Source organism: Mesoplodon mirus (genome assembly GCF_964341445.2).
Source record: "Mesoplodon mirus genome assembly, chromosome: 3".
Lineage (NCBI taxonomy): Eukaryota > Metazoa > Chordata > Mammalia > Artiodactyla > Ziphiidae > Mesoplodon > Mesoplodon mirus.
In genome coordinates this window covers 116,416,414-116,429,090 of record NC_138978.1, presented here as the reverse complement: position 1 = coordinate 116,429,090, position 12,677 = coordinate 116,416,414, and the positions used below count along the sequence as shown (strand labels likewise).

Here is a 12,677-nt window from a genome sequence, read left to right as displayed (position 1 = left end):
CTGCTTCCTGTCTCCCGCCCCTAAAACTTTCCCCACTTGACTAGGGTTCCATGAGCTAGTAAGTACTTGGCCTGTTACCCAGGTTGGGAGGAGGAGGAAAGTACAGAGTCCCCAAAGAGGAGCTCCAGAAGGCTCCAGGGAGGTGTGCACCAGAATTCCTCCCATATCTGCACCCTAGTTGCTGGCCATGCTGAGATGGGTAGCTCAATCTCTCTCTCTCCTCTAAGGAGGCCCAGGGAAGTCCAGGGTCCCCATCATCTGAAGTCGCTTTCCAAAAAGGGCCATGTCATCGTCTATTCCAGGATTGAAGAGGGGATGGCTGCGGCCACTACTCCAAAGCAAGCCTCGCCCCCGTGGCCCCCCATCTTTTTCCTGCTCCTCCTGTCTGGGGGGAGCAGCGGCGGCTGCCCTGCTGTGTGTGACTGCACCTCCCAACCCCGGGCAGTGCTCTGTGCCCACCGGCGACTGGAGGCTGTACCAGGGGGACTCCCGCTGGACACCGAGCTCCTGGACCTGAGTGGGAACCGCCTATGGGGGCTTCAGCGGGGAATGCTCTCCCGCCTGGGCCTGCTCCGGGAACTGGACCTCAGCTACAACCAGCTGTCCACCCTCGAGCCAGGGGCCTTCCATGGTCTACAGAGCCTGCTCACCCTGAAGCTGCAGGGCAACCGTCTGCGAATCATGGGCCCCAGGGTCTTCTCAGGCCTGTCTTCCCTCACGCTGCTGGACATTCGCCTCAACCAGATTGTCCTCTTCCTCGATGGAGCTTTCGGGGAGCTAGGCAGCCTCCAGCAGCTGGAGGTTGGGGACAACCACCTGGTGTTTGTGGCTCCGGGAGCCTTTGCTGGACTGGCCAAGCTGGGCACCCTCACCCTGGAGCGCTGCAACCTCAGCACGGTGCCTGGCCCGGCCCTGGCCCGCCTCCCAGCGCTAAGGGTCCTAAGGCTCCGAGAATTAGATATTGGGAGGCTGCCAGGAGGGTCGCTGCAAGGGCTGGGGCAGCTAAAGGAGCTGGAGATCCATCACTGGCCACCTCTGGAGGCTCTGGAGCCTGGGAGCCTGACTGGGCTCAATCTCAGCAGCTTGGCCATCACCCGCTGCAATCTGAGCTCGGTGCCCTTCCAAGCGCTGTACCACCTGAGCTTCCTCAGGGTCCTGGATCTGTCTCAGAACCCCATCTCTGCCATCCCGGCCCGGAGGCTCAGCCCCCTGGTGCGGCTCCAGGAGCTCCGACTGTCAGGGGCATGCCTCACCTCCATCGCTGCCCATGCCTTCCATGGTTTGACTGCCTTCCACCTCCTAGACGTGGCGGATAACGCCCTTCAGACACTGGAGGAAACAGCCTTCCCTTCTCCAGACAAACTGGTCACCCTGAGGCTGTCTGGTAACCCCCTGACCTGTGACTGCCGCCTCGTCTGGCTGCTCCGGCTCCGCCGCCGCCTGGACTTTGGCACGTCCCCCCCTGCCTGTGCCGGGCCCCAGCACGTCCAGGGGAAGAGCCTGAGGGAGTTTTCAGACATCCTACCTCCAGGGCACTTCACTTGCCAACCAGCCCTGATCCGAAAGTCCGGGCCACGATGGGTCATTGCAGAGGAGGGGGGGCATGCCGTTTTCTCCTGCTCTGGAGATGGAGACCCAGCCCCCATCGTTTCCTGGATGAGGCCTCAGGGGCCTTGGCTGGGAAGGGCCGGGAGAGTAAGGGTCCTGGAGGATGGGACACTGGAGATCCGCTCCGTGCAGCTACGGGATAGAGGGGCCTATGTCTGTGTGGTCAGCAATGTAGCTGGGAATGACTCCCTGAGGACCTGGCTGGAAGTAATCCAAGTTGAACCACCAAATAGCACTCTCTCTGACCCCAACATCACCATGCCAGGGATCCCAGGGCCTTTCTTCCTGGATAGCAGAGGCATAGCTATGGTGCTGGCAGTCGGCTTCCTCCCCTTCCTCACCTCAGTAACCCTGTGCTTTGGCCTCATTGCCCTCTGGAGCAAAGGCAAAGGCCGGGTCAAACATCACATGACCTTTGAGTTTGTGGCACCCCGAACCTCTGGGGATAAGAACTCTGGGGGTAACCGGGTCACTGCCAAGCTCTTCTGACCTTTCCTTCCACACTGGGGACCCATCCAAGCCAGCTTCAGATACCAAAGGGGAAGAGAACCAAGGCTGCTTGGACCAGAAGCTAGTCCCAAACAGCATAGATCTCCCACGCCTCCTGCCTGCACCATGCCAGCAGCTAAGGCCACCTCCTGATAGCCGGCCTCCTTGTGCTTTTGCAGTTTGAGGATAGCATTGTCATCTCTTCCCTGAGGGTCCCAGGAAGCTGAAGGTGTAGACCCTGTAGTCAGCCCAGTTCTCCCCCCACCACATACAAAGCAGGAAATATAACCCCCCAGTCTGCTAGTTAAAGCTCCAGGCTTCCTTCACACCCACCTACACATACCTCAATAACTAATACCAATCGCCAACCACAGCCATAGATAACTTCAGAGATGGGGCTGGGAGGTGCCACTTGCTTCTTGGAGTCTCTGCTCCTCAACCAGGTGGTCTCTCTCTCTCTTTTCTGCTCTGTCCCCTCTCTAGGGGCAAACAACTAGGGCCAATGACCTCAAGCTAAGGAGAAGAGGATGTGACAGGGGAGTGTGGGACGGGAAGAAGGACAGACTACACACTGGCACTGAGTGTGCATGAGCCCCACCACCTGTCTCTGTCTGTCACAGCATTAAACCTGTTGCCAAAAGGCCATGACAGTAGCAGCCACAACTAAATGTGATCTCTGGAGTTTCCTTTAGTCTTTTCCACCCCTTATTTCTGTCAGATCTCCCCCTTCCTACCCTTTCTGCCTGCCCATTGAGCCTGTATCCTAATGGCCTTGCCTGAATCTAACGAGCCTGATAACCAGGGGTTTACGCAAAAGGTTGCCGGCCGTGCCTGGAGAGATCAGCACGTCCAGCCCATTTCAGTGTCAACCCTTTCCCCTGTACTCTCTCTCCGGAGTTGGAGGAGAGATCCTCTGCCTTCCAACGGATCCCTCTGCAGAAATTTCAACCCAGGGCACCCAGCTCCTTCCCTTCTTTCTCATTCTGGTTGGAATCTCCCTAACATTCCTGTATTGCAGATCCCTAGTGCCCTTGATGGAGAAAGCAAGAGAACTCCTAGAAAATGACTAACAAAAGCAAGAATCTGCAGCTGTCAAAGGAGAGAGACCCAGAACACAGCAGGACTAGGTTTGAAGGAACAAGGTGGGAGGGGCACTGCAAGCTGTAGTGAAAAGTGGAGGGAAGAAGCGGCAGCAGGAACCACCTGCCTTTCCACCGTCCTTCAGCAGTTTCCCCTGGTTCCGTGTTTAGTGCAGCCCCGGTGGGAAGCTGTGTTGGATAGAGGTCGCTGTCTTATGGAGACCCCAGATGCAGAGGCAGAGTGGGAGGAGGAGATGCTGACTGCCTCTGAGTGTACTCCAAAGAGAGGCCAAAGCAGAGCTAGAAAAAGTAGAGATGCTGAGAGCTCAAGGGACAGGGCAGCAGCGTCCGCATCACCGGAAGGGGAGGAGTGAAGGGAGAGGAAAGGAGCAGGGAGGAGGGGCCGAGAAGTGGAGAGTCACGAGGTCCCTGGGAGCCTCTCTCTCTCTCTCTCTCTCTCTCTCTCTCTCTCTCTCTCTCTCTCTCTCTCTCTCTCTCTCTCTCTCCCTCTCTCCCTCCCTCCCTCTCTCCCTCTCTCCCTTTCTCCCTCCCTCCTCTCTCGCTCTCTCTCGCTCTCTCTTGCTCTCTCTCTCTCTCCAGCAGCATCTGCACAGCGTCCTTAGTTCTCCTCCACCCTCAAGAGCCCCCACCCACCCCTCACCCAACAATATGCAAGCGTCATCAGCTTCCTAGCCATTCCTGCTGCCCTTGTCCTTGCTCTGAGGAGACTCATGAGGAGATTCCCAGCCCAAACTGTCCCTGACAGGTGAGAAAAGCTGGCGCCATATGGGGGCAGCCAGACTTCACCAGCAGGCAAGCTCTTCGGTGGGAATCTGGGGGCAGGGGGCTGTGGGCAGAGGTGAATGTGAGAGAGAACCCGGCAGTTTGGAGAGTGAGGCTGGAGAATCACACAATCTTGAGCATCCGGAGCCTCCAACCTTGCTCCCGGCACCGTACACACACAATTCTCTTAGCATTGCAGCAACCTCCCCTCTCCAGTTTATTAGACAGCAGAAAGATTTCCCTGGGGCACGGCCCTCTCTCTCATTTCTAAAATCTTCCACCAGTAGCTTGTGAGATTGGGACTTGCGGGGGTCGGGTGCTAGAGGTTCTCATACTAGTTGCCCGCACTGCAAAGCAGAAAAGGGCAGAAACAGCATTGCTGTTCAGAGAAATCTACTCTGGGAAGCCCCCTGAGGCAGTGGGGAATGGATGACATGTGTCTGAATTGGGAGATGCTGCTGCCTGAGTCCCACAGCCGCCAGAGCAGCCCAATAGAAACAGAATGTGAGTCACTTATGTGATTTCAAGTTTTCTAGTATCACATTAAAAAAGCAAAGGAAACAGATACAATTAATTTTAATACTCTATTTTATTTAACCCAATGTACCCAAACTATGATCATTTCAACATGTTATCTATATAAAAATGAGTAATGAAATATTTTACATTATTTTTTCATATTAGGTCTTTGAAATCTAGTGTATATTTTACACTTACAATACATTCCAATTTGATAACTAAATTCTCACCAGAAATATCTGATCTGTATTTAGGTTTCATAAAATTCACTGTTGAAAAAGTCAATTCACACGTCCAAGTTGTTCCAACCGAGTTGTTCCATATTAAAAGTTTTCCAATAACTAAATCAAGTATTGGTTTTAACATTTAAATTAATTGAAATTAAATAAATTTTAAATTCTACTCCTCAGTCACACTGGCCATCTTTCAAGTGCTCAGTAGCCACATGTGGCCAGTGGCTACTATACCGGACAGGACAGCTCCAGGCACTGTAACTCTGGGTGTAGACTAGGGCCTCCTCAGCAGAGGTGGGCACAGTGTCCCTCGAGAAGCACATTCAACCTAGAGGAAACACCTGTGGGATTCCCCCACTACCACCCCTTGCTCTCCTGACATAGCCTTTCCAGAACACCTTCAGAGAGAGACGCTAGTTACCATAACAAGGTTACTGCAGTGAGCACTTCCACAGCTTGTCCAATCATCAGAAAGCCAGCCCCTTACCCCATCTGCCTGGAAAGGCTGCCCTTAGCTCAGGGGTGTGTGTGTGTGTGTGTGTGGACAAGTGTGTGATGGCAACCAGGGACGCAGGCGGGTGGTGTGTGCGCATGTGCAGGGATGTTATGGTCCACTTCAGAGGCAATCCAATGGCAGCTCTCCCCTGGAGGGACAGTCGTGGAGATAGAAGAAAAATCAACATTTATTCTGTGTTAGTGGTTACATGTATGTTTTCTTATTTAATCCTCACATCAACCCTATAAGACAGGGAATCTTGGCTGATGGAACTAAAGGTCAAATAGATTAACTTGCTTGGGTACACAGAGCTGGTTAGTAAGGCAGCTGCTTGCTTCTGGACTCAGGGCTGACTCAAAATCCAAATGCTTTCCACCACACTGCCATACTGCTTCAGTCACTGTCTGCTCTTATAACCCCCTTCCCCAGGGTCTCTCAGCTGCAGGAACTGACCTGTGAGAAAGGTAGAATCCAGGGGTCATCCTCAGCCCCACCCACCCTGAACAACTCTTTTAAGGGGAACTGGGGTCAGTTGTTGGTCCTCACCTTCCTTCAGTAACTCTAATGCACCTGATTCAGGAAGCTGAGGATTGGTTGTTAGTTTTTAATCTTTCTTTTCAGTCTCCCCCAGCATCCATCTCTCAGGGAGAGGCAGGAGACTCTGGGTAGGACTTTTGCTCTAAGAAGTGAGTGTGGTGATGATTCAGGCCGGCAAGCATGTGAGATCAGAGGACTCCTGAGTCCTCTTCCTCCAAACTTCTTTGTAAAGGGGAGTTAAGGAAGAAGACTTAGAGCTGGATGGTAGTGGCCAGAGAAGCTGAGGAGAATGTCTGTCTCCTAGGACACCCTGCCACAATTCATCAATCTGATCGAAAGACGAAAGAGTAGCACCAGCATAATTTCTGATACTAAGGCCCACACTCCCAGTTGCTGGTTTCTGGTGAAGAGCCTTGAGTGACGGGGGAAGAAGGGGTGATTCCTACAATGGACAAAGGGAGTGCGCTGTTTTCCAAAACCTCAGATAGCTGAATATCATTTGAATGGTTTGCATGTTATCCAGGAAGGGAACTCTGTAAGCAGCCAAGGCTCTAGAACTAGGCTACTGTGTTTGAGAACCCCTCCCTGCCCAGCCCTTTAGCTAAAGTCAACTTTCCTGCTTTGGCTTACTGAGTGGAAACACCTGCCCACTGAACTCTCTGGACAACCCACACTTTATGTTAATTAGGTTCACCTACTGTCACCTGCACCTTGTTCAGAACACCCTTCAGGGAAATAGAACTGGACTCTTCAGAACGGGAGATGAGAATAAAGAAATCACAATTCACCCAATCCTAGTCTCTCACAACTCAATCTTTCAATCCTGGTTTGGGCTCTTAGAGGGGGAATCAGATGACAAATCCCAAATACACAGTGACTTGAGAGTGAGTTTGGAATCATCTCACCTAAAGTTATCCTTTCTACTCCCCAGTCTCCCTACCCAACCAATTAGAAGTCCACCCTCCTTCAGAAAATTTCCAGGAAAAGTGATTACACCTGGCTTTTCACTGCTCTGATTAAGAAATTAATCCTGTGGTTTAATTTTTAATTTTAACCCCTCTTTTTGGACTTCCACTTCATTTCCTCTTCTTTGCTCACCAGCTCCCATTGGAGCTGGAAGATGATGAGCCCATAAAGTAGGCCTGTGCTTTTTATAGCAACAATGGACACACTTCCTTAGGTCTGAACTACTCTTTACCTTTTTAAAAGTAAAAATAGCTATAGCAATCAAGGCACTCAAATACCTAGAAATAAGCTTAAAAAAATATGTAAATTTTACATGACAAAAACTTTAAAACGCTATTGATGGAACATCAATGACTTACACATGTTTATAGGAAGATACTATATCATAAATATAACAATTCTCCCTTATGTAATCTAAAAATATGTGATTCCAAAAAATAACATTAACGGTATACTCAGAAAGGAAATTGTGGTATATTCCCAAAATATAATACTACACAGTGATGAGAATGAATGGACTAAAACTATACACAATAATATAGCTGAATGTCACAAAAATAATGTTGAACAAAAGAAACCAGACACAAAAGAGTACTTACTGTGTGATTCTCTTTGTATAAAAAACAAAACAAGCAAAACTAGTTTCTGCTATTAGGAGTCAGAAGCAAGTTTACCCTTGAGGGGAGTAGTGACTCGGAAGGGATAATGTTCTGCTTTTTTGATCTGGGTGTTGGTTACACAAATGTGTTCCATTTTTGAAAATTCATCAACATGTATGCTTTTCATCTGTGCACTTTTCTGTGTATATATTGTACATCAATTTTTTAAATTGTAAAAATAACACATAATGTACATCAATTTTAAAAAACAGTATGGTACTAGAACATGAATAGAGAGATCATTGGAACATGAAAAACCCAGAAATAGACCCAAATACATGACAATTTGGGTCTTATGAAAGGTAGCATTCAAAAACAATGCAGGAAATATGTGTTATTCAATAAGGGTTGGACAAGACAAAACTGGATCACTATTTCACACCTTAACACCAAAATAAATTCCAGGTGAATCAAATATTTACATATGCAAAAAGACACTATAAAAATATTTAAAGAAAACATAGGATAATTTTTAATAATCTTAGGTCATAGGACGCTTTTCTAAATGATATGAAACCCAGAAGTTATCAAAGAAAATGCTGACAAATTCAGCTACATAAAAATAAAAAATACTTGCATAACAAAAAAGTCACCATGAAAGTAAAAAGACATAGGACAAACTGGGAAAGGGGAAAAATATTTTCAACTTATACATGAACAAAAGGCAAATATTAAAAGTCTTGACAATCAAATAGAAATATGAACAAAGTGTATGAACAATTTACAGAAAAATAGAAAGCAATTGTCACTTAAGCATATTAAAAGATGCTCAACCTTATAAGAGAAATGAAAATTTAAATTGCAATGAGATGCCATTTACACTATCAGATTGTCAAAAATCAGAAAGTTTGATAACAGGCTGTATAAGCTTGCTGATGGGAGAGAAGATTGGTAAAACTTGCATGGAAGGCAGCAATTTGGCAATACTAACCAAAATCCTTTTCAAACATTGTTGGTGGAATGAAAATGAGAAAAATCTTTGTGGGAGAAAGAGAATTTGTGAAATTGTATCTATGCAAATGAAGAAACAATACACACACTTCTCAGACAGTGTTTGCAGCCCTAAGTATTTATTGTACAGATATACAAGAGCCAAACAAAATATACTTGGGTATCAGTATAATGTTAAAGGGACTGACTGAATATATCTTAATACATCCCTCAGGCTTACTACGAAACTTAACTATTAGGCAGACACCTATGTGCTGCTATGGACAGATATCTAGACCATATAAAAAGAAACTGCAAAATAGTAATGTATAACATGTTACCGACTGGGTAATATATATAAATATATTTAATGTATACATGTTTACTATAGAATATCTTGTGAAAAATCCACAAGAATCTAGTAAAACCGGTTGCTTCTTAGGGAAGAGAGACCTTTTATTCCTTTGTAGAATGTGCATGTACTACTTACTTAAAACATATATATATATATTTCAAATTAACACAAAACGAAAAACTGAGGCCCACTGGCATCTCCTTAGCTGACCAGAGATATAATCTTGCATTCACTCAACAAACATTTACTGCGTGCGTATCATGCGCCAGGCATTGTGACAGAAGCTGGTGCGAAAGATCCCCGCATTACAAGGAGCGCTCAATCCCTGTCGAGGGTGAGACCCTAGTGCGGGGCGGGACTGGAGGCCGGGAGGGGCCAAGGGTCAGCTCGCGAGGCTCCCGGCGGCTCAGAGTCCGTAGCAGGGTCCAACCGTCTCTAACGGTCCAAGGACCCAGACGGCGGCTGGAATGCACTCTTCCAAAGCAAACCGCCGTCTGCAGAAACCCTCCCCATTTCTCGCCCCCACAGAAACGGCCCGGTGGCTTGTGCCTTAGCGCCTGTTGCCCCGACCCGTCTCCCTTTAATCCCCAGAAAAGGGGGGGCCTTGATGACCGCCCTACCCACAGCTCCCTTACCACGGGGTGCTCCGAACTCGGGTCCCTCGCCATCTCTCCTGCTCCAGTGTCGGTGCTCCTCGTCTGTTCATTCCTCGACAGAGAAGTAGAGTGAGCCCCTCACTCTCTGCCGCGCAATTCCTTCCCCTTGGCTTTCTCTCCATCTCTGCGAAGCCTATTTAATGTTTTCCCGCAAAAAACAAAAATGTTTTCCGTGTCTCCTGAGTATGGGGACCGATCGAGGCAAAAGATCGCAGAAGAAACAAGTGGCGGGGCATCGTCCATCAGGAGGCGGCTGCCCCAATGGTCAATGGGTTGTGAGGTCGCACTGGCTTTGTACAAAGGCACTAATTTTGTGCGAACGGTGATGCGGCTAAGTGAGGCCACCCCCTCGCACCTTGGGAGCGCGATTTTTCCGCACAGGCTTAGGAGATGGAAGCCTCCTCGGTAATTGGCCTAGAGATTGGCAGGGAGTACTCCGGGAGCCTCTAATTGGCTGTTTAATACTCAGCAGGTGCAATCTCAGTTAACTATGTCGGCCTTCCCTGGAGCCTATTGGCTGACCTGGTGGGCTGGCTTTGAATTCCATCCGGGTAATTGGGTATCAGCACGCAGCAGCGCCGTCGCTCAGGGGCAGCCCCCGCGAGGATTGGTTATGGGGGAGAAGACTGATTGGTCGGGCTGCGAACCGGGCATTGATTGGTGCGGGCGGGCTGCGGGGGCGGGGAAGCGGCGGCTGAAGCTAGGACCGCGGGGTTCCGAGTGGCGGTGCGAGTGAGAGGAGACGACGGCCTCCGGCTTGAGGTGTGAGGCGGAGCGCGCGACGGCTGACTCGAGGAGCAGTAAAGGCGGGGACCGGGAGCGGAGGTTTGGGGAGTGAGGGAGGCTGGGTCAGGGGCGCCAGTGGCAACAAGGAGGCGGAAATGTGGGGCTTAGGGAAGGGAGGCGCCCCCGGACGAGGTGAGGGTGTGGGGAAAGCTTTCCCCCACCCCGAGGCTAGTAACCGTATCCAGAGGAAATGCGCTTGTCCCGGGATTAAGCCTCCACGGACCCTTGGCACCAGTGCTGGAGGGTTTGCCCCAAACCAATCACCATCAGTTTATCATTTTGCCTTTTATTTTCCACAGCTTTTTCTTTAATTATCTCTGATAGGATGACTATTTACAGTCATCAGGGTAAAGGGGTTTTGTGTTTTTCCAACTTCCCTCTTTAGTTCTTAATACAGATAGAATCGTGGGTTTTGGCTCAAGACTCCCGTGTCAAAGCTACTCTTTCCTCAGCTTGCGAGAAGTGGGTGGAGGCTTCTTTCACGCACTGCTTTAAAAATAAATGTAGCAAGGATGAGAAAATTGAATGAGCTGCTTCAGTTCAACAAGCCGATCACCATGTTTTAGGTACTTTGTAAGTTCTGGTTGTTAGGAGATACTAGAGTGATAGATCCTTGCCCCCATGGAGCTCACTTTGTGTTTTGAAATGCATATCAGATAGTTGTTAGCAACTGTTTAATACAAATGTCAGGAAACTTCAAAGTTAGGTTTTTCTGAAAAGCGTCATCTAGCCTTATTTCTCAACATTGAAATGACCCACATGTCTCCTCTTTACCTGGTTTCCCCTAGAAGCTATGCTCTTAAGTTCTAGTCTCTTCTTCACATTCAATTTGCAGTAATAAAATCAAACATAAGCTAGCATTTGGTACTATACAGTTATTCCCATTTCCATCATATTTGCCACTTCTATTTTTCTTAAGAGAAACTTAACAATATGAAAGGATATGTAAATTGTAAACAAAACTATACTTGGTCAATATTAATCAAGTAGATTTTCTGTGAGACATCAACTGATAACAAAATTAGCACAGACTTCATTTGTAATATTTGAAGAGGTGTTAGTAAAATTTAGGTTTTGGTTCAAATAGAAGTCACCCGATAAATTCATCCTTGTCACGGACATTCAACTTCCTGCCACCCACACTCCCTCCACCACCAAAACATCAATATTCTATCTCAAATGCTACCATCTACTCAAATGAGAAACCTGATAGCCAGCTCCTTGGCTCACCCTCTAACCTTTCCATAAATCAATTGCTGGGTCTTGTATGTTCTACCTTTGAAAACTCTCTGAACTGTCTGTTTACTTCTTTCCATCTCTATCACTGACACCTGGACTAGCCTCTGAATTGGTCTCCCTACACCTGCTGTTGTTGCCTTCAGTTCATTCTCACTACAGACATAGCCGTTAATCAAGAATTACAAGCAATGCATGTGTTATGAAGGGATGGTTGATGTACTATGGAAACCAGTAGCAATGAAACCCAACTCAGTATAGCGGGTCATACTAGGGTCATTCTGTCCTCACTCTGAGATAGAAATACATTTTGAGGTGTTCCAGGGACCCTTTGGAAAACCTCAAAGTTAGCTAGAGTTCAAACGAACTTTCTTTAGAATTTGATCTTTGCGAAGTTTGTCAGAAATATCAAACAGTTTTAAAACACTTGGTCAAGTAGGATCATAGGTCACTGTGGAACAATACTTATTCACTGAATAAAAGTGACAGATCTCAAAGGCAAATACAGAAATGTATTTCCATTCCTCATACCTTCTTTTTCCTGAAAACACTCCTCTTTCCTTGTATACTGAAATGTTTCGCTTATTCTAGTAGCTTAAATTACGTATATTAATTAGAAATCTCAGCTCTTAAAATCCTAATTTTTAATGAAAACTAAGAAGTAAGCAATTATTAACTGTCTTTTACATTAGCATTCTGTAGATTAGCAAGCTTATAAATAGTATTTATGGTTTCCAGAAAACACGTGCTTTTTTTATAGTAAGTGTCTTAGTGTGGCACCAAACATATTAAATAGTTTCAAATATCTTTAGTTTCTTTGTAAAAGGAAGTCTATGTTCAGTAACTAATGCTTCAGTATCTCATTTTATTTGGGAGTTATCTATTCAGTAAACTTACATCATTTAACTTAATTTAGCAAAATCTAAAGTTTCAAATTATCGAAATCTAGAGAGTATTTTAAATAGACATTCCCAAACATAATTATTCCTAAAGAGTTTACCTAAAAGTTCTTATCTCATTTACCTCTATTTTATTTACTTAAAAGTTTCATCACATCAAGTTATTTTCTTGCAACAGATATAATAAGGTCTTGTTTGATTTCCAGTAAACCTAGGTACAATAAAGGTATTATACTTAATGTTGATGATTCTAAAGGTATATGTTGTTAATTAAACCAACAAGCTTAAGCTAACTTTAATACCTGATATTAATTCAATACTGAATATTTCCCAGATTGTTACCGGAAAACTGGGTTCACCTCTTGGTGGCTGTCAAGCCAAAAAACACAACCAAGCCAAAGATCGGGAGAAGGAAGGAGTTATTTCTTGCAGCAAGTGGGGAGAAC

The 12,677-nt window shown here is 46.8% G+C and overlaps 1 protein-coding gene across 1 annotated transcript; it reads left to right on the top strand.

Annotated features, from left to right (window-relative positions):
* The first annotated feature begins 300 nt into the window (after window positions 1-300).
* LINGO4 (leucine rich repeat and Ig domain containing 4) lies at window positions 301-2,192 on the top strand. Its single transcript, XM_082615566.1, has one exon. The coding sequence runs from the start codon at window positions 316-318 to the stop codon at window positions 2,095-2,097; it is 1,782 nt and encodes a 593-aa protein (XP_082471692.1). The 5' UTR covers window positions 301-315; the 3' UTR covers window positions 2,098-2,192.
* Window positions 2,193-12,677: the final 10,485 nt, after the last annotated feature.